At 49.4% G+C, this 21,185-nt stretch overlaps 1 protein-coding gene across 7 annotated transcripts in view; it reads right to left on the minus strand.

The window, feature by feature from the left end:
* Nucleotides 1–11,245, minus strand: part of TRAPPC9 (trafficking protein particle complex subunit 9) — a 568,648-nt gene extending 557,403 nt beyond the window's left edge. For 6 of the 7 annotated variants that reach the window (XM_023248408.2, XM_045049847.1, XM_045049848.1 and 3 more), the window contains exons 1-2: nucleotides 11,107–11,245; nucleotides 4,472–5,065 (exon numbers count right to left, since the gene is read on the minus strand). In XM_023248408.2, coding sequence (XP_023104176.1) covers nucleotides 4,472–5,055 — 584 coding nt within the window. In that variant the 5' untranslated portion in view covers nucleotides 5,056–5,065; nucleotides 11,107–11,245. Of the gene's footprint in view, nucleotides 1–861; nucleotides 897–4,471; nucleotides 5,066–11,106 lie in introns of those variants that run through there. The other variant, XM_045049849.1, reaches the window with a different exon arrangement.
* Between the last annotated feature and the right edge of the window lie 9,940 nt (nucleotides 11,246–21,185).

Genomic DNA, 21,185 nt, shown 5'->3' on the forward strand with positions numbered 1-21,185 from the left:
AATTCTCACCAACACAGGGTTTCATGAAGAGTAAAGGCTGCTGCAAGTAAGGGCCCGTTCGACCGCTCAGGTGAACCCCATGACCCGGCTCTGCATGCCTACTGGCTAACACACAAAGTCAGCTGTGGTCAACCACAGAGGTCCCTGTGTCCACAAGATCCAAATGAACCAGCTATTGAGAAGGCCATGTTTTCCTAATGCTTAGAAACAGTCCCTGTCATAAAAGGGCATGAGACCGGTGCAGACTGTTGGACAGTCTCTGCCCTTTTATGAGGGAGAGCTGCTAAGGTGAAGTGAAGTCAGTAGCATGCTGCGGGGGTGGGCAAGGGGCAACCGTGCCCTCCTCGGCGTCCCATCGCGTCCCTGCACCGGCGACCGCGGCGGGAGCTAAAGCACCGTCATGCACATCACACAGCAACAGCCAGGAAACACGTGCCCGAGGTGCTCATTCAAAAGCCAGAATGGGGTGAGGGGCCGCCGTCTTAGACTTTACAGGTTAAGATGCCCTGCGGAAAAGCCCGCGAAGCCACCCAAATCAATTAGCATCTCACTTCTTCAAAACGAACAAAAAAGATGAATCAGGGCTCGTTTGTCACCAAATGCGAAGGAAGACCAAACAAGTTCCCCAAAGCAAATATTTTAAACAGATATCAAACACCCATGGGTTACGTGCTAAAAAAGCAAAAAAAAAAAAAAAAAAAAAAAAAATCTTTTAATAAGATGATTCAAAAATAAAAACATGATCAGAGTAATACGGATCCAGGCAGCGGTAAGTTTTGGTTTTTTGAAGCAGTAAAGGCAATGAGGAGGCAGCACACAGGGAAATCTAGCTATTTTCAAGGCAATATGTTCACAGCCTACCTTTTCAGACCCAACAACATACTCACAGGGCGGTATGACAGAAAAAAAAAAAAAGGAAAAGAAAAGAAAGAGGAACAAGCAAAAATTAGAAACACACAAGAACAAAAATAACTTTCACGCCTACGACACTGCACGTCCAGGAACCTACCAATGGGCTCTCATGAGGCCAGGGGCACGCGGGATGTTCAAGTAAAATACACCCGCACCCCACGTTACTGGGAAGTGTGGGGCCTGCACTCAGCCGAGTCGGCCACGGGGCCTATCCATGTGGCCAGTGCACCAACCGAAACTTGGCCTTCACCTAGACATTTCCTCGTGAGCTGCAGAATACGATCTCATTTCAGTTGGACGCTCCTACAAGAGCTGCAGGAACAGAACCCGCTACACAGCAGTGACAGCAACAGTGTCAGCAGAGATTACAGAAGAATGTATTTGATTTGAGGTCAAAAGAGAGCTGAGTGTTTACAGCACTCAGAGCAGAATGGACCCACCGGGAGGCCAGTTCAATCCACTGCCGCTTTTCCGGGGCCTAGAGCCACACCTGGCACGTGGAGGCCCTCACTCGATGCTTGCTGATATTATTACCTGGCACGTGCCAGGCAGTGTCCCAAGACAGTCCTGTCTCTCCCTTCAAACCGTGAGCATAGATTTCAAAGGGCAAGAACAAGCTGGCATTCCCTGGTGGGTCTGCAACCTCAAAGCCAAGAAGTCGATGACTAAAATATGTCACTGGTGCCTCATGTAGCAAAGGAGGATGTCCCAGGCATGGGGTCAGAGCGGGGTTCCCGGCTGCCTTTGAGGCTTCAGCCTCTCCCCCACTGGTCTGGGCGGCAGGGACAAGCCAGTCCGTGCCCGCACCACAGGCCGCTGCGGCTGGGGAGTGCAGGGGCTGTGTGCACGGTGCAGCCCCATGTGGTAAGGGACAGTGGCCAGGGCGCCCGCCCCACTGAGCATCGCTGTGGAGAGGGCTCAGTGGGCACCATAGCTCTGTCCCTCGTGGCTGACCAGCTCCTACACCTTGCCACCCCGGCCCCGAGGCATAAAAGGGGAGGACCAGCCTGTAGACCACAGGGCCACCAGGAGGACTGAGCACAGGTCACAGGTGCAAAAGGCCTGCCCCTTCCTTAGGCCACTAAAAGTGCGTGGCAAGGAAATGAACACCACCCCAGACCCTGCAAAGCACCACAGGCCGGTGGAACTTGGGCTACTCTGTGCTCCCCACTCACAGGGCTGGCCTAGGGCCTGGTTTTTCTCGGTTCTGTGACAATTTCTCCTCCAACTTACCAACAAGCACAAGGGCAGTGTTTGACCTTAGGTAAATTCAAGAAACTTACTGACCACCTACTTTGCAGTGGGCACTCTGCCAGCATGCACACTGGGTTACTTAAGCCTCACCCGGGAGACCCTGATCCACAATCTACAGAAAGGGACACAGAGGGGGACCTGGGTGGCTCAAGTCAGTTAAGCATCTGATTTTTTATCTCAGCTCAGTTCATGTCAGTTTGTGGGATCGAGCCCCACATTGGGCTCTGTGCTGACAGTGCTTAGCCTACTTGGGATTCTCTCTCTCTTCTCTCTGTCCCTCCCAGCTCGTGTGCACATGCTCTCTCTGTCTCTCTTTCAAAATAAATAAACTTTAAAAAAAAAAAAAAAAAAGAAGAAGGAGGAGGAGGAGGAGGAGGAGGAGGAGAAGAAGGGGCACCTGGGTGGCTCAATCAGGTAAGTGTCTGACCTTGGCTCAAGTCATGATCTCACAGTTGGGTTTGAGCCCCACATCGGACTCGCTGCTCTGAGTGCAGAGCCCGCTTTGGATCGCTCTGGATCTCTTTGGATCGCTCTGATCTCTATGGATCGCTGTGGATCTCTATGGATCACTCTGGTCTCTTTGGATCGCTCTGGTCTCTATGGATCACTCTAGATCTCTATGGATCACTCTGGTCTCTATGGATCACTCTGGTCTCTTTGGATCGCTCTGGTCTCTATGGATCACTCTAGATCTCTATGGATCACTCTGGTCTCTTTGGATCGCTCTGGTCTCTATGGATCACTCTAGATCTCTATGGATCACTCTGGTCTCTATGGATCGCTCTGGTCTCTTTGGATCGCTCTGGTCTCTATGGATCACTCTAGATCTCTATGGATCGCTCTGGTCTCTTTGGATCAGTCTGGTCTCTATGGATCGCTCTGATCTCTGTGGATTGCTCTGGTCTCTGTGGATCACTCTGATCTCTGTGGATCGCTCTGGCGCTCCTTCCCTGCTCGCTTGCTCTCTCTCTCTCTCTCTCTCTCAAAAATAAATATTAAAAAAAAGAAGAAGAAGAAGGGGACTAAGAGACTAGGTGCCCAAGGCCATGAAGCCGACACTCTCCCTCACTCAAGGGGACCTCCTCTAGGCAAACTATCACACGTCGTTCTCTTCCGTGCATGGACACAATGGCCACAACACAGGGAAGCGGAGCAGGGGACAGACTGGGGGAACAAACAGCACAGAGAGCTAACCTGCAATTCTGGGGCAAAGTTCAGTTGTTGACTGAATCTCAGGGGAAATGTGAAGCCTGATCTTTTCCTGCTCTGTCCAACACCCCCTCTAATACAGAGAATGTGAACACACTTTCATCTGTATAAGGAGCTCTTTGGGAAGTCCCTGGCGGTGTTTCTGACACCCTGATGATGCTTGTCTAGGCTGACTGTCAGCGAGGAGTCAGACGCTGTGGCTATCGTAGGAAGAAGGGGCCTGACCCGTGCGCAGCACCCAGCCTGGGCGGCCAGACCTCCTTTCCTGCTCGGCTCAGCTAGCTCCTAGCTCTGGCGCCTCTCCGGCTTTGGCACCTTATCTACGAATCGAAGAGACAAGGATGAATCAAAGTTTCAAACTGGGCGCTGAGGCAGTGCTATCCAATAGGAATAAAATGCGAGCCACGGAAATAAGACTTTCCTTCCAGTTGCCGCAGTTTAAAAAGTAAAAAACTACTGAAATTGATTTTAATATTTTGTTTAACTAATACATGTAAAATACTACCATCTGACATGTAAAAATATTAATGAGGCGCCTGGGTGGCTCAGTCGGTTAAGCATCTGACTTCAGCCCAGGTCATGATCTCACAGTTCATGAGTTCGAGCCCCGTGTCAGGCTCTCTGCTGTCAGCACGGAGCCCACTTCGGATCCTCTCTTCCCCTCGCTCTCTGTCCCTCTCGTGCTCTACATCTCTCTGTGTCTCAACAATAAATAACCATTAAAAAAATAAAAAATACATTAACGAGATATTTTCTTTTTTCCACGCTAAGTCTCAATACCTGATGTGCGTTTTACGTACAGCACATCTCAGCTCAGACTGGTCACCTCTCTGGTACTCACAAGCCACAGGGGGCTACCATGTTGGACAGCAGCTCAGGGGGGTCCCACAAGGAGTCTGAAACAGGGGAGGAGGAGTACACACTAACCCTGCAAGGATTTCCCTTAACGGAAGGCTGGCCCATCCTTACAAGTCTGAAAACTGCGGACTGCACCTGTCCACCCCCCACTGCAGTGAAACTCTGCTATCTGCTTATCCCGTCTTGCCGTCCAGAAGCAGCCCGATCACGAAGCCGCTGGGCCCCTAGGTAAACTTACCTGCTATCTGTGTCCAGTCCCACAAAGTCCTTTTTCTCAAACGGGACACAGAGGAGGGGGATCTTATCCCCGGACTTGTCTGTGGCCCTGTCCAGACGCTTGGACTCAAGCACAATGAAGAGGGATTCGATGAAGTCCTCGATTCTCTTCTCCACCGCCTCACAGTCCTCGTAGTTGGGGTAGAAGGCCACATCGGTGCGCGGCTGCTCCGTGATCTCCCCCTGCAGCCCAAAGACAAAGAGGCGGGAGTCGTAGAGCGTGGAGCCGTAGATCTCCTTCTGCACGTGGAACTTCTCGAAGGTCTGAGGCCAGTCCTTGGCCGAGAAGCAGTCTGTGATGGTGATGAGGCCCACGACCTTGCGATGGGTCTGGAAGTCGCCCCACTCGTTGTTCTCCGGTGGGTAGTGGTGCCTGTAGCGGATGTAGAGCACCCGCTGGGAGTCCCGCACGCTGATCTGGCTCACGGAGGAGATCCTCTTGTAGATCCTGAAGAAGTTCTCTTCCGAGACAATGCCCACAGGCTGCACCACCACGAGGAGAGTCTGGTGGTCCTCGGCACATTGCATGTAGTCGGGGACACTCATTTTGAAGACCCTGCCCAAAGAGAGAAAGGGGACTTTGAGGTGCACGGGTGTTGAAGGCTGTCAGCCCACCTTGGGATACGGTGGTTCTGACGCTCACCACCGGGGAGGCCGGGTAAGCCCCATGCAAAGCCACGGGCTACAATCTGTCCTTGGACTCCTGCACACGGCCACCACGGCTCTTATCACAATACCACAGCTCTCGGCCTAGGCCTCGAGGTCCTGCAGAAAAAGCGCGTCTCTCATTGTCTATTTCCAACACCTAGCCAGGTGCCGATGGAACCACTGAACTGCTCCCTCTTCCCCTTGGCAGGACATAATGAGAAGAACCACAGTGGAATCAGAAGATCTGGATTTGAACTCCAGTCTACAGGACATAAATGGTTTATATGTGTAGTATCTCACTTAAACCTCTCCGTAACACCACCTCAACTCTACTGGTGAAGGACCTGAGGCAAAGAGAGCCCCCCTGAGAGGCAGTGTTTGAGCCCGAGCCCCACAGCAGGTGCCACACGGCCCCCTACCCCTCCTAGCAGGCATTCTCCAAACATTCTCTTCCACGCCGCCTCAGAAAGAACCACACCCACCGCAGCGTTCAACAGAGAGGTATGGCAGTCCCTGGGAGACTTCTCAAGCCCTCAAGGGCCGGGGCTGAAGGCGGAGATTTAAGGTTTTCTGCTTCTCAAAAGGAGGCATGGCTTTAAAAGCAACAGCAAAACACATATCTGGTCCAGGCCTTCACTGCGCAGAGACAAAGGGAGGCCCAGAATGGCAGTGGACAGGCCCTACAGACAAGGACCATGGACAGGCCCTACGGACAAGGACCACGGACAGGCCCTACGGACAAGGACAAGGACAGGCCCTATGGACAAGCACCGCAGACAGGCCCTATGGACAAGGACAAGGACAAGGACAAGCCTTATGGACAAGCACCGCGGACAGGCCCTATGACAAGGACAAGGACAGCCCCTATGGACAAGGACAAGCCTTACAGACAAGGACCGCACACAGGCCCTACGGACAAGGACCACAGACAGGCCCTATGGACAAGGACAAGGACAGCCCCTATGGAAAAGGACAAGGACAAACCTTACAGACAAGGACCACAGACAGGACCTACAGACAAGCACCATGGACAGGCCCTATGGAAAAGGACAAGGACAAGCCTTACAGACAAGGACCGCAGACAGGCTCTAAGGACAAGCACCGTGGCAGGCCCTATGGACAAGCCTTACGGACAAGGACCACGCACAGACAGGCCCTACGGACAAGTGCCGTGGACAGGCCCTGCAACAAGGACAAGGACAGGCCCTGTGGACAAAGACAAGGACAAGCCTATGGACAAGGACGGCAGACAGGCCCTACGGACAAGCACCACAGACAAGCCCTAAGGACAAGAACAAGCCTTAGGGACAAGGACAAGCCTTACGGACAAGGACCGCATGCAGACAGGCCCTACGGACAAGCACCGTGGACAGGCCCTACGGACAAGGACCGTGTCGCAGCAGCACCTGCAAGTCCTGGGCTCTGTGGAGGCATGAAGTGTCCACGAGGCCCAGGAGAACAAGTGCATAGAAGAAAGAAAGAAAAGACAAGGACAAGCACACAGGCCTTCTCTCCACAGTGCTGTACGGTGAAGTGTCACCAAGTTATTCAGTATGTTTGCACCCAAAATCGAGGTGTCACAGGTTACAGAAGTTGGGAATTTTGAGTCACGATGGAAATCCCAGCCTTTGCTATGGCGTTCCCACTTCCTGCAGGGGCTCAGCGGGCACTCTGAGCCAGGCTCTACACAAGCCATGAGCTCTCCCAAATACAGATCCTTATTAACATGCGCACACATCACACCTAGACCCACCTAAGAAAAGCCACCTACAGATAAGATCGAATTACTGAAATTTAAAGCAGCCAAGTAACCCACGTTATCAGCAAAAAGGATGCTGCCAGCCCATTAGGTGGCAGAGGACATGAAGGCAGGCACAAGTCCTTCGAGTATGTCCCTGGCTGTCAAGCTATGTGACCATGAGTCGCGTAGTTTCACCAAGGTTTAGTTTTCTTTTTTGTGAGGGGCTCTGGTTGACATTAATGATGCGTAAAAGCTCATCATTCACATGCCCAACATTATTGACAACTTCCCACATGCCAGGCTCCGTACAGAGGAAAAGACAGGGTCCCACACATATTCATGAGTACAAAGAGAAGAAAGATGTTAATCCTCCCCAACCTGGTATATAGATTCAGTGCTACTCTGATTAGACTTCCTACTGCGAAGTCTATATATAGAGAGAGAGACTGTCAAGAACAGCCAAGAATCACCACTGAGGAGGGGCATGTGTCCTCCTCCCCAACAGCAAGACCAGATACAACTACAACTGCTAACAGAATACAGGGTTTCTTTTGAGGCTGATGAAATGTTGTAAAAACGTGTGGATCTTGAGAAACTTAACAGAAGACCACAGGGGAGGGGAAGGGAGAAAAAAAGTTAGAGAGAGAGAGGGAGGCAAACCATAAAAGCCTCTTGGATACTGAGAACAAACTGAGGGTTGATGGGGGGTGGGGGAGAGGGGAACGTGGGTGATGGGCATGGAGGAGGGCACCTGTTGGGATGAGCACTGGGTGTCGTATGGAAACCAATTTGCCGATAAATCATATTATAAAAAAAGAAAGAAAAATAAATGTGGGTAGTGGTTCCTTGCATGGCAGAGAGGAGTGCAGTTCGAGAGAGACACAGCAGGCTTCAGAAGTAGTAGTTCTGTCCCATGCCTTAAGCTGAATGGCAGACACGGGGACATGAGTTTTGCCATTCTTTAAACTATACATAAACATTACATATACTTTTGCTATCGTCTGTATTTTAAAATTTTTAAATAGGTGACAAAGGGAGAAGGTCCAACTTCAAGGAGCTTACAGCCTACTTGTCAGCAGGTCAACTAGTTTTGGAGGACTTGGGGAGGGGGGTTGTTTTTTTCTTATTTTAGAGATGGGGGAGGGACACAGAGAGAGAAAGAGAGGGAGAGAGAGAGAATCTCAAGCGGGCCCTTCAATCTCCCAACCGTGAGACCAAGACCCAAGCCAAAATCGAGTCAGATGCTCAACCAAGTGAGCTACCCAGGAGTCTCCAGGTCAACTAGTTTTAGAGCCTCGCCTCTGCACCTGTCCTCTGTCAGCAGAGCAAGAAAACCGAGACACAAAAGAGGCAGGTGCAGGGGCGCCTGGGTGGCTCAGTCGGTTGGGTATCCAACTTTGGCTCAGGTCATGATCTTGTGGTCCGTGAGTTCGAGCCCCGCATCAGGCTCTGTGCTGACAGCTCAGAGCCTGGAACCTGCTTCGGATTGTGTCTCCCTCTCTCTGCCCCTCCCCTACTCATACGCGTGCTCTCTCTCCCTCTCTCTTAAAAAATAAACAAACTTAAAAAAAAAAAAAAGAGGCAGGTGTGTTACAGGCACAGATCCACCTGAAGATGGGTGGACGGGGGGTCCTGGACACGGGTCTCAGGACAGGAGTTCCGTTTCCCTAGCCTCAAGTAAAATGAGAAAAACCAGAATAAAACTAACCTTACGTAAATTTAGTAGGTGCTTTACAAATATTCACCACTATTGTAATTGATGGTAAGGAGCTTCCACATTTTTTGGCATTAACACACCCTGGTTTTTACAAAATGTTGGTGAGAATAGATGGCAGTTATTTTTCCATTGTCCTATCTAGGCCAACACTAACACTGGCATGCCTGTCTCTGACCCCCAGTTTTTCGGAATTTACGAATCTATGAAATCTAAACAAATAAGTCACCCTGAACCAAATGATCCCTCTGGGTCCCTTCCAGTTCTAACAAGGCACTAAAAGACACGAGCAATCAAATCCACGCCCCAGGTCCATAAACCTTACAGCAGCCTCACGCAAGGATTACCCCTGAGGCGGCTCAGTTTCAGCACACTTCTTCACTTTTGCCCCAAATTCAAAATACGCATCTAACACAGGAGGAAACTGGTCTCACGCAAGCCGGAGAAAAGAAATCCACTGGGCTCTCTATAACGTGCCCTACTGAGATTTCCCATCAATCCTAAGAAAGAAGTATTATTGTCTTTAATCTTACAGATGAGGGAAGGCTCAGTCATTCTGCTCACGATCTCCTGATAGTAAGTGACAAGCTGGCACCAGGTGCCAGGTTCATGCTTTTCCACTGGCTTCTTCAAGGGAGAAGGTGATGAAATAAGACCCAGCATTGAGCCAGTCGTAGTGCCTGAGACTCATCTAACACAATATTAAAACATCAAAACTACATTTCTTCAACGTGGTAGTTCCCCCAAAAGCTAAACATAAAGCTACCGTATAAACGGCAATTCTACCCGGAGGTACCTACCAAAGAGATTCGAAAACATACGCCCAAGCAAAAACTTGTCCACAAATGTTCGCAGCGGCCTTATTCTTAATAGTCAAAAAATGGAAACACCACCAGTGTCCATCAACTGATGAACGGATAACCAGAATGTGGTCTATCCAACAATAGGCTATTACTCAGCCATAAAAGGGAACAAAGTACTGATGATACAGGTACCAGACGGGTGAACGTTGAAGACATGCTACGTGAAAGACAGCCAATCACAAAAGGCCATGCACTGTATGACTCCACTTATATGAAATGCCCACAACATGCACATCCGTGGAGACAGAAGGTAAACTAGGGGCTGCAGGACCAGAGAATAAGTCGCTAGCAAGGAGAAAGGAGTTCTTTTTGAACTGATAAAAAATGTTCTGACACGACGATGGTTGCACGACTGTGAATATAGCAGAACCATGCGGCTGTACATTTTAAATGGGTGGATTTTGTGGTGTGTGAGTGATAGCTCAATAAACCAGTTATTTAAAAAATTACGTTTCTTGGGGCGCCTGGGTGGCTCAGTCGGTTGAGCGTCCAACTTCGGCTCAGGTCATGATCCCACAGTTCGTGAGTTCCAGCTTCACGTGGGGCTCAGTGCTGACAGCACAGAGCCTGGAGCCTCCTTGGGATCCTAGGTCTCCCTCTCTCTCTCTCTGCCCCTCCCCCCACTCATGTTCTGTCTCTCTCTCTCAAACACAAACATTTTAAAAAATTAAAATAGTAAAATAAAATAATAATAAATAAATAAATAGTTATATTTCTTGACAACTATTTTTCCCTCTATACTACGAGTCTGCCACACAATTTAAGAAAAACAAACAGAACCCTGCCAGGAGATCTTTAGTGTGGCAATATTCCTGGGTCTCCAACATCATGCCTCCGATGCTGTTGTGTCATGTTCACAAGCACTCGCTGGGCTGCATTAGGAACTGGCTGCAATTATTTTTCAAAAATTGCCAGTCACTAGTTTAAACTGGTGGGGGGGTGGGGGGGAGCGGTGATGGATGGAGGATGTCACAGCCCCACGCCTTCAGTTCATTTTGAACTAAACCGAGCCCTGTTCAACATTTTAATCCCTCTCTCTAGAAAAAAAAAACATAGGAACTCAACAAGCACCCTGTCTGAACACCAGAAAACCGTGGGTTAAAAGACATCTGTGCCGGCGGTTCCCGAGAGGGAGAGGAGCGTAGGCAAGCAGAGTGCGGGCACGCGTCTGTCCCCGCCACCCCAGTGGGGTCAGCCGGAGTTGACCACGCGAAGATCTCATCCCGGGGAAGAGCGCCTGCGGGCGCCGAGCTCACTCGGAGGCACTCTCTACCCCGCGCAGAGCCAGGATGGCAGGCACAGGGGGGAAGCCCCGGGCAGGCCGGGCGCCCCGCCGGGAGAGAGACCGGCGCCCGCCGGGGGTCCCCAGACCCGGCTCGGCGCAAGAGGGGAGGGGGCCGCCGCCGCGCGCCGCGGAGAGCAGGGCCCGGGACCCCAGGGTGGCAGGTGCGGACGCGGCCCTGGACACGTGTGCTGCGGGAGCCGGGCAGGGTCACGGGCTGGGGCGGGTGCGAACTGGACCCCGGCCCGGGCAGGTGCGGGCTGACTCGCGCCGTCGCTCGCCGCCACACACAGGCAGCCCTCCCGCAGCCGGCCGAACCCCGGCCCGGAGCCCCCCACCTCGCACTTACACAGCCGGCGCCCCGGGCCCGGAGCAGGAGCCGACGGCCTGGCGGGCGGCGGAGCCGAGCAGCCTCTGCGGCCGCTCCCCCTACTCAGAGCTGGCGCTTCCTACCGGCGGCCGCGCCGGCACCCTCCTGCGCATGCGCGGGGCCAGTCCGGGCCCGGGCTCCGCTCCGGGTTTTACGAGAGACGCGGAGGGCCGCAGGGAGGGGGAAGAGAGAGGGGAAAGGAGAGGAGAGGGGAAGGGAGGGAAGGGACAGCAGATACCGGGAGAAAGCCTCCCTTCCTGGGGCGCCACACCCCGCAGGGTGTGTGTCTCTGCGCCACTTTCTAACCCCCTCGAGGCGCGCTGCTCAAACTTCAACGCCCCTGCCGGGGCCCGGCAAGACCCCTAAAGTGTCAGCCCACCGCCCCCTCCCCCTGCCAGGCTCCCCTCCGCCCCGGGGACCAAGCACCCACAGAAGGGATCGCTGATGTTCAGAACTACCTGTTGGCTGTAGAAGTTCTCCTTTTGCAGGCTTGGAAACTGAGGCACGCGCGGTCTAAGCGTCCTCCTGGGCGTGCTTCACCCGCGCAGCAGCCGGGCTGGGCAGGGGCGCGAGGTGAAAGGTCAGAGCCAGAGCAGGAGCGTGGTCCGATCCCTCGTGGGTGGAACCTCTACCCGCCTGGAGGGCCCCAGCAATCCATCCACACCCAGCCCCCACCGACCCCGAAATGGCCCGGGCAGGGGGGGCGGGGCAGCTGTTCCAGAGGGCAGAAGCCACTTAAGGATTTAAACTTCTCTATTTTAAAAATAAATTTAAAAGGAATTTACATACATACCTTAGATCATCCACAGCATGTTTGGAAAGACACACAAGGAATTGTTAATGGTGCATCTCCAGAAAGGGCTTCGAGAACTGAGGGTGGTGGAGGGAGACATTCTTTCCCTTGTGCATCTTTGTGTTCTGTTTAAGTATTTTACCATGAGCATGTATTTCTTTTTCAATTAAAAAAAAAATGTTTCTAGGGGCACCTGGCTGGATCAGTCGGTTAAGCGTTGGACTCTTGAGCTCAGCTCAGGTTTCATGTCAGGGTCCTGAGTTCAATCCTTGCATCGGGCTCCCAGCTGGCGATGAAGTCTACTTAAATTTAATTAATTAATTCTTTTAATGTAATAGAAGACCAGAACGGTCCCCTCAGCAAATACAGCAGCCATGAAAACCCACGTTTGCTTTGAGTCAGGCAAGCATTTATTGCCTCTTTGCTACGTGCCCAGTGCTGTTTTATGACTTACTTTATTATTCATGTTTTCTATAAAATAATAAAATGCTATCCCTCATCCTCGTCCGGGGCCAGTGGAAAACCAATTGAGTTTTTATTGAATTGTTTTCCAAAGAGTAGGAATGAGTTATAAGCAGAACAGATCTTCAGGGAAAAACGAGTAGAGCAGATTTCCAGCATACCAGAGAACCAGGAGGTGTTTTCAACAGAGGCACACAGGGACTGAGCGAGAGCGCCTTCATGACAACACAAAAAGATGCCCATAGTGCCTGCTCCACGGCACTAGGAGCGAATGCTGACAGTTACAGAAAACAGCCATCTATTGGGCCACCCTTGATGGAGGTCTGTGTGCCAGGAGCAGAGCTCCATGACTTAGCTCACACTGTCTTCATAACCTCCATGCAGAGTAGCTATTCTTAGTGTTGATGTCCGGAAAGGACACACCGCTTGGCTGCGGTTACACAAATGGCTGGTGTCATTTAGGGATTCAAATCCAGGGCTGTCTGACTCCATGGCCTGTGCTCTTTCCATAGTCTTCCTCTGTTCTTATTCTCTAAATGAATAAGACAAGCAATTAAAAAGCGAGACTGAAAGCTGGCAAAAGGAAACACTGCTATTTTAGTACAGTGTTTCTCTGTTTACAGTGCACTCACTTATACTAGTTTATTTTATTGTTCCAGCAAGTCTGTGAGAGAGAGAGAGGGGGAGAGACAGAGAGAGAGAGAGAGAGAAGGAGACTAGCCTACATTTTTACCAACGAGAAAGCTGAGGCCAGAGAATGTAGGGGCTGGCATTCAAATGGATCCATGGGGGTGTCCACACCAGTCCAGGGCTGTCTTGCTCCTGGAGTTGTGCCCCTTTCATAGCTTTAACATTTCCCGAGTGTCTCATCTGAATGTTCAGAATTCAAAGAAGATCACAAAATCTGCTTAGACTGGAAGGAGCCTCTAAAGTAATCAGGTCTAACCTCACCCATACCAGATCCCTTCTACAAAAGTCTTAGTGGAGGTGGAAAGTTTGAGGATACAGAGCTCTATTAGTTCTCCAATAAAATGAGGCAGAATTTGAGGCTTATCAAGAAACATCCCAAAGATGAAGACCAACGCACAGGAGGCTTTGTGGAGTTGAGAACCGTCACTGAAACATGAGTCAGGAGTGCAGGGAGAGCACCTACCCCATCACTCACTAACTACACAACCTCAATGTCTTCATCCATAAAACGAGGATAATCACTTCATGGGCGGTCGCCAGGATTCAATAAAATCACATAGGAGAAAGCGTGTTGAGACACAGTGGGGCAGACTGGGGTTCCATCTCAACACTGTCACATGCTGCTTCTTCAGCTTTGGGAGAGGGTGACCACATACCTTGATTTCTCTGAAACAATCCCAGTTTATGCCTGTTGTCCTGACTACAAGTGTTCTGGTCAAGCGATATGATCTCCCCACTTTGGGCCAAGTCCATCACCCCTCAGGATTTCTGATCCCCCAAGAGCATAAAGGGTTCCTTACCCCTCTCCGTGTTGTAGGGCTTTGTTCTACCCTGCAGTCTACTCGAACACACCCGTAGTGCCCTGTCTCACTTGGGCTCTCTAGTTCCCAAGCGAAAAGGGAAGAGGTTCATTTTGTTAGCTACAACTACCTAATACCACTAAACACCAGCCACTGGAGCCTGTCTTTCCCATCTATTCCCTCACAGTAATAAAATCACAAAAGCCACCACTTACCTGGCAGGTAACGTGCAATATGCCGATCACACAATTTCTCGTAACCCTCATGAGGACTTTACGAGGTAGGTTGTTCTGATTTAGGGGGACTAAGCAATAACATCCCTGTTTTCCCCTCCTGAGTGTGGAACAATTGGGAAACAAGACACAGAATCAGACAGCGGATATTTACAACTCAGTTTTATTACCACTGTGTTGGTTCGACAGGGTGCTTTGGACCTGGAGGCCAAACTTTGATTTTGGTTTACGAAATCCTTCCCCTTCGCATTATTCAGACTCGAGTCTTAGCCAGCGCTGGACAACCAGAGGCCAGAGAGAGTGAGGGGCAAAGCCGGGATTCAAACCAAGAGAAGCGCCAAAGCTCAGGTTAAACTTCACGACACCCGCGCGAAAAGCTACACTCTTTTCCGAGGTAAAGCCTTTCAGTGTTCCACTGCTGCTTTGGGGCGGGGGAGCTCTCCGCTGAGGTCCTTGCAGGAGGATGGGATGGGTGTCCCCTCCCTTTGCAAGGGCGGAGAAGAGAGGCGACACGGTTGCAAAGGAGGGAGCCAGCCAAATCGTGGACTCCTGGAGTCCGACTCGGGTCTAAATCCCCAGCGCCGAGCACAAGCTCCGACACAACGTACTCTCAGGGAAAGTTGAGTGAATCAATCCATTCTATGAATGAGCGAATGAATGAAACTCCAGAGCCCGCCAGAGGTCGACAGCGGGTCGCATAGCGGGGCTTCTAACTGACCAATCAAAGCCTTCGCCCGCGCGACACGCCCCGCCACCGACACGCCCCCGGCCCGCCCGTCTGCAATCCCACGGGCTGCGCAGAAATCCCGGAGCAGCGGATCAGTAAACCTGCGTCGGTGGGAAGTGCGCATGCTCTAGATCTGGCAGGCAGCTAGGCGTCCTTTAACCGCGGCGCCCAGGGGGCGGATTTGAAAGCGACTGGCAGGACGACGGAAGCCAAGCTCCACCTGCGTCCCCAACAGCTCCTCCCGCAGAATCCGAGTTGGCTGTTGGCTAATCCCAACCCCGTCACGACAGCCCAGCTACACGGGGAGAGATGCTCCCAATTGGAACCTCTCCACAGGCCGCAGGGTACGCGACGAGAGGCCGGAAGTGACGAATGGGCGCGAGCGCCGGGACCGCGGTTCGACGCTCGTTGCCGGGGAAACCTGGCCAGTCGCGGGCGTTCCGAGTGCGTCAGCTGCTCCGAGGTCCCCGCGCGGGGCGGGCCAGCTGCAGGCCGGGAGGGACCTACGGCCTGACTCTTGAGCACGCCCTTTTCCGCCCAGAAATACGCGACAGGGGAACCCGACGCAGGGGGGGTGGGAGGCGGTGGGTCCTGCGCCCGTCTCCCTCTGCAGCGGGGCGACCCGCCCACCCGGCTGCTGGGCGTTCAAAGCCCAGGCCTGGACTTCGGGGCAAACCCGCGGCCCTTTTCTCGCCCCGTCTAAGCCATCCCCTTCTGCGCCTCCTGGTGTTTTCGGTGTGGTCCTTCGGCGCAGAGGGCCCTCCCCCCAGCACAGGGCTGCTCCCCGACCTTCCGCTGCAGGGCACCTTCCCTGGCAGCGCCGGTCCCGGACTGATGGGTTTCCTCTTTGAACCGCCCTGTGCTCCCTCACACTTTCTTCTAGAAGTGCACAGTCGTTTCGTTTTACAGAGACCGGTTCTTTGTCCCCAACGAGCTTGTGTGGGGGAACACTGTTTTGGCTTAACGTTTTTACGTAATTTCAAAGTCACAGGAAACTGGCGCAGAATTGTAAAAAGAACTCCCATACACTCTGTCTCCTTATTCACCAATGATTTACATTTTTGCCAAATTTGTTTTTTATCATTCTCTGGATAGATAGATATAGGTATCCATGAACATATCCCAGCTGTGTACTTTGTAGCTATTTCCCCCTGTTGCAATTAGTTGTCAGATCTTTTATCTGGAACGGTTTCTCAGTCTTTCTTTGCTTTCGTGACTTTAATATGTTGGAAGAATGCAGGCCAGCTATTTTCTAGACCGTTCCTTAATTTGAGTTTGTCTAATGCTTTCTCCTGATTAAATCGGGTTATGTCTTTTTTTTTTTTTTTTAATGCCATAGAAATGGTGTAAGCCCTTAGTGCCTGTGGTCTCAGTCCACTCATGATGTTGGTTTGTCCCATTGTGATAACTGGTCACTTGGCTAAGGTGGAGCTTGCTGTCTCTCCCCTGTAAATTTATTCCTCTTCCTGTTGTGATAAGTAATTTGCGAAAAGATACTTTGAAACTACATAAATAGTGCATTTTCCTTCAAACTTTCAGCAACGAATTTAACATCCACGGGAATCTCAAGAATGATTGCCAAACAGCCTAGTAATGACTACAATATATACTGTTTACTACATTTCAAACAATGCAAATAAGCCGTGGCATTTTCTCAGAAATGACATGTGTTCTACCAGATAGTAGGTGATCAGTAAATATCATTTACTATGTTAGGTTTCGTTCTTTTATAGATTAATAAAGAGGCTTCCTGTTTCGTGAAGGATAATTAGAAGCATCATGTTAATTTGACACTCAGATCATTCTTGTTCCTGCTAGCATCTACCTCTGTGCCTGTCATATATTAGCAATAAGTTCTTGGAATCAACAAAGGAAAACATCCCCAAACACACACACACACACAGAAACTACATACGCCGAAGACTGAAAAGTTATAAATTTGAGCAGCTAATACTTATGAGTTCTCACCAATACATGGTGGTAACTTATAGAACCAGAGAGATTTAAAGATAAATTATATTCAACTTAAGAAAATCGGATTTTACATTTTTAAATCTTTTTTAAACTGCACCCCTAGGATCCCACTGAGGACCTGCAATGGCCACCCTGTCCTCTCACACATTTTACATTGCAAAATAAAGTTTAAATAAGGGAAAAAATATTTTTAAGAGAAAAATCCTGAGAAGGGGAAATCATGGGTAGCTGCAATTCCATATGTGACCACCAGGTGGAGGAATAAGCTAAGTAGCTACTAAAAAACAATACAAAACAAAACAAAAAAACCAAGCATCTTGTCTGGCCTGAGTTAGGATCTAATTGCCTTAAATTGCCTCCAAAGCCTTGGATTTTGTCAGTTTGTCAGGGAAGCCTGGGGCAATCAGTTCTGGGCAAATTCATAGTCTACTGAAGCTGAAAGCAATTCACAAGAGAAAGCTGAATTGGTTAATGGTTTAATTCTTGAACTCTGGTTTGAGAATTCAACTGTTTTATATTATATTATATTATATTATATTATATTATATTATATTATATTATATTATATTATTATATTATCATTTATATCATATTGTATCATTTTATATGTTACATATAAGATAATATGTAATAATCCAATTGGAAATGTATGTTGTATATTATATATATTACAGATGTTATTATAATTCAAGTCATAGTATTCTTTATACCTTTTGTGTGTTTTAAATATTACAGCATTAAGGCTAATTTTTATTTTTATTATTATTGGGTTTTTTAGTTTTAGAGAGTGTGTGTGAGCAGGGGAAGGGGCGGGGCAGAGGGAGAGCAACAGAATCTTAAACAGGCTCCATACTCAGCACAGAGCCCAATGCAGGGCTCAGTCCCACAACTCTGCAATCATGATACTCAACCAACTGAACCACCGAGGTGCCCCTAAGGCCAATTTTTAAAGGAAAAACTGAGGCCGTGTCTCTACTGTCTGCCAACTTGATACGGGATATATCTGAATTATTCAAAGAACATCAATTAAATTATTCAAAAAACATTGATCAAGTGGAAGGGTATTTTTAACTTCAATTATCCATACCTTTTCCATTTCTTCTTTCTCTGAAGCAGAGAAAGAGGATTCAGATTGCTTTTGAAACAGTAGAATGGTGGTTACCAGGGGCCGGGGGTTGTCGAAATTGCAGAGACATTGGTCAAAGGGTACAAGCTTGCAATTAGAAGATGAATAAGTTGCAGTATATTGTTGAGATAGAATAAGTTGTAGAATAATGCTGTAGTATATTCTTCAAAGTTGCTAAGAAACTAGATCATACATGTTCCCACCACCACAAGGAAACGATAAGTATGAGATGGGATGTGTTAGCTAACACAACAGCAGTAAACCTATTGCAACATACAAGTGTATCCAGTCAACATGCTGCATACCTAAACTTACACAATGTTATATATCAGCTGTATCTCAATTTAAAATAAAAAAAGAGAGAGAGGAGGGGCCCCTGGCTGGTCCAGTCAGCAAAGCATGGGACTCTTGATCTCAGGGTCGTGAGTTTGAGCCTCATGTTGGGAGTAGAGATTACTTTAAAATATATATATATACTTTTTAATGGGGGTGCCTAGGTGGCTCAGTCGGTGAAGCATCCGACTTCAGCTCAGGTCATGATCTCACAGCTCATGGGCTCGAGCCCCACGTCGGGCTCTGTGCTGACAGCTCAGAGCCTGGAGCCTGCTTCGGATTCTGTGTCTCCAGTCTTTCTCTGCCCTCCCCCATTTGCGTGCTCTCTCTCTCTTAAAAAATGAATAAACATTTAAATTTTTTAATTTTTTAAATAAAAAAGAGGATTCATATCAAACTGAATCAATGCTAATGGGACAACTTTAAATCATGCACCACCTGACAGGACGCAGTAAAGGGAACATAGCATCACTTCTGTGATGTTTCTGCGAAAGATGCACAACCTGGATTTAATCATGAAGAAACAACAGATGAGCCCAAATTAGGGACATTCCACAGAAGAGCTGACCTTTGATCTTGAAAAGCAAGTGTTGAGGTCATACAAGTGAAGGACAGACTGAGGAACCATTCCAGATTAGAGAAGAAGAAACAGACAAGACAACTAAAAGTCACACATGACTCTGGACTGGATCATTCTGCTAGAAGGAGGAGGAGGAGGAGGGAGAGGAGGAGGAGGGGGAGGAGGAGAAAGAAAGAAAAGGAGCGGTGGGTAAAACTTGAACAGAGTCAGTCTGAGAATCAGACCATACTCATGTATCAATGATACTAATGTATCAACGCTAATGTCCTGATTTTGATGGTGGTGGTTTATGCAGGAGAATGTCTTTGTGGAAAGTACACACTCACCTCTCTAGGGGTGTTGAGGCAACAGGTCAGCCATGCACACTAAAATGGTTCAGGAATAAATTATGTGTACTATACTTGAAACAAGTTTGCACTTGTTGAAAAATCATTAAAAAGAGAATTCCAAAGAAAGTCCAAGCAGTAAAAATACACTACAATTTCCTGGCCTGACTCAGAGGTACTGAATGACAACACTGGAGGTGTGGCCTTAAAATGTGTATTTTTAAAAGCACAGTCAGGTTTGGAAAGTAACTAGTTCCAAGGCCACAGAAAAGGAAGAATAATCTGTACCTACAGACCAATCTCCTTCCACCTTCCTTTCCCTGAGATCATCGCTGGGGCAGCTAAAGAAATCTGTTCCACACGAGTTGCCTGGTTCGATGAAACTTCTGAGGCTCCCAGAAGGAAGGACTTCTGGGGGCCCCAGCCTGGTCCAGGGCTGCACCCTTGCTGTCCCCTGTGTTAAGACACAGCCTCAGGTTAAAGAAGCTGAGGCTGGTGATGGCAGGTCCTGGGGGCCCCCTTCCCCTCCCTCATCATCCCCAGGAAAACTGCTGTAGCTCTCCTCTTTCCTTTTCTTCCTGGACCCAAATGCCATCCCAGCTTCCCCTCGTGAGTCCTTATGTGCCCATACAACCCCTAAAAGATACTTCAAGGAGCCCCAGGACAGCCACCTTCAATAGGACCTTACAAGGGCTTCAAAAATCGCTCCCCATGGTTACACATAACTCTGAAGATACTAAAAGCCAATAGATTGTATTCTTCAAATGGGTAAATTGTGTGCCTTGTGACTTCTATCTCAATAAAGTTGTTTTCTTTTAAGTTTATTGATTTATTTTGAGAGAGAGAAAGAGAGAGAGAGAACAAGCAGAGGAGGGGCAGAGAGGGTGGAACAGAGGATTCAAAGCGGGCTCTGTGTTGACAGCAGAGAGCCCGGTGCGGGACTCCAACTCACGAACCGTGAGATCATGACCTCAGCCAAAGTCAGACGCTTAACCAACAGAGCCCTCAATGAAGTTATTTAAAAAACTCATCCCTGCCTGCCAGTCTCACCCCTGCCGTCCCACCCTGACGCCCTAGTTCAGTTTCCTAAGTGTCATTCTTCCCACACCTCTGAGTTCTCCAAGACGCTGTCCTCTCTCCTCCCTACAATGCCCATCTGGCAAATTTCTACTCACTCTTGGAATCTGAACTCAAGACCTTCACCCTCTGGGAAGCCCCCTTGACTTTCCAAGCAAAGGAAGTTACTCTGTCCTCAGGGCTCCCTCCACCACCCCGCCGTGTCTCTTTGTTGTAAGACTTCCCACTCCGTGCTGTGATTGACTGTTCCCTGACCTTCTCTAGCACGGGGACCAGAATGAGTAAGGGCTTCAGTGGAAAGTTGTTTCATGAGTAAAACGTAATGATGTTGGAAAATGGGCTGCAGCCCAGAGAAAGCAGGCTTGACTCAGAAACCCTGGGTGGGCAAAGATAACATCTTTATGTTATCCCAGGGGCCTCAAGAAATAAAGTAGCATTTGACAAAGAAGGCAGTCATTAATAGTCAGAATCACCCATTTTATTATGTTGTGCTAAAATCAGCTACCATTTATTGATTGCCTAAAATATGCAGATACTATTCTAAGAACTCTATGCATTGTCTTGTTTTAGGGGACTCAACCCCTACTGAAAATCGCAATGTCCACACGCACTCTTAGACTACCTCTGCAGTGGGAGAATGGAGTCTCTATCCGCTCCTAAGGGAGAGTAAGAGCAAGGAGGGAAGCCGCAGGTAACACCAGAAGTGGCCAAGCCCATGCCTGAGCTCCGCCCCTATGTTACAAGTATGTGAAAGTATAATTTTCAAAAAGTGAAAAACAAATATAGGGAGAATAACAGCATTCAGGCCTATCCTCCCACTGTCGACCTCCCACTGTCGACCTACGGACGGGGGTCTGGGGGGCTCAGTGGGTTAAGTGTCTGACTCTTGATCTCGGCTCAGGACATGATCTCGTGGTTCGTGAGATTGAGCCCCGTG

The sequence above is a fragment of the Felis catus genome, chromosome F2, assembly GCF_018350175.1.
Source record: "Felis catus isolate Fca126 chromosome F2, F.catus_Fca126_mat1.0, whole genome shotgun sequence".
NCBI lineage: Eukaryota > Metazoa > Chordata > Mammalia > Carnivora > Felidae > Felis > Felis catus.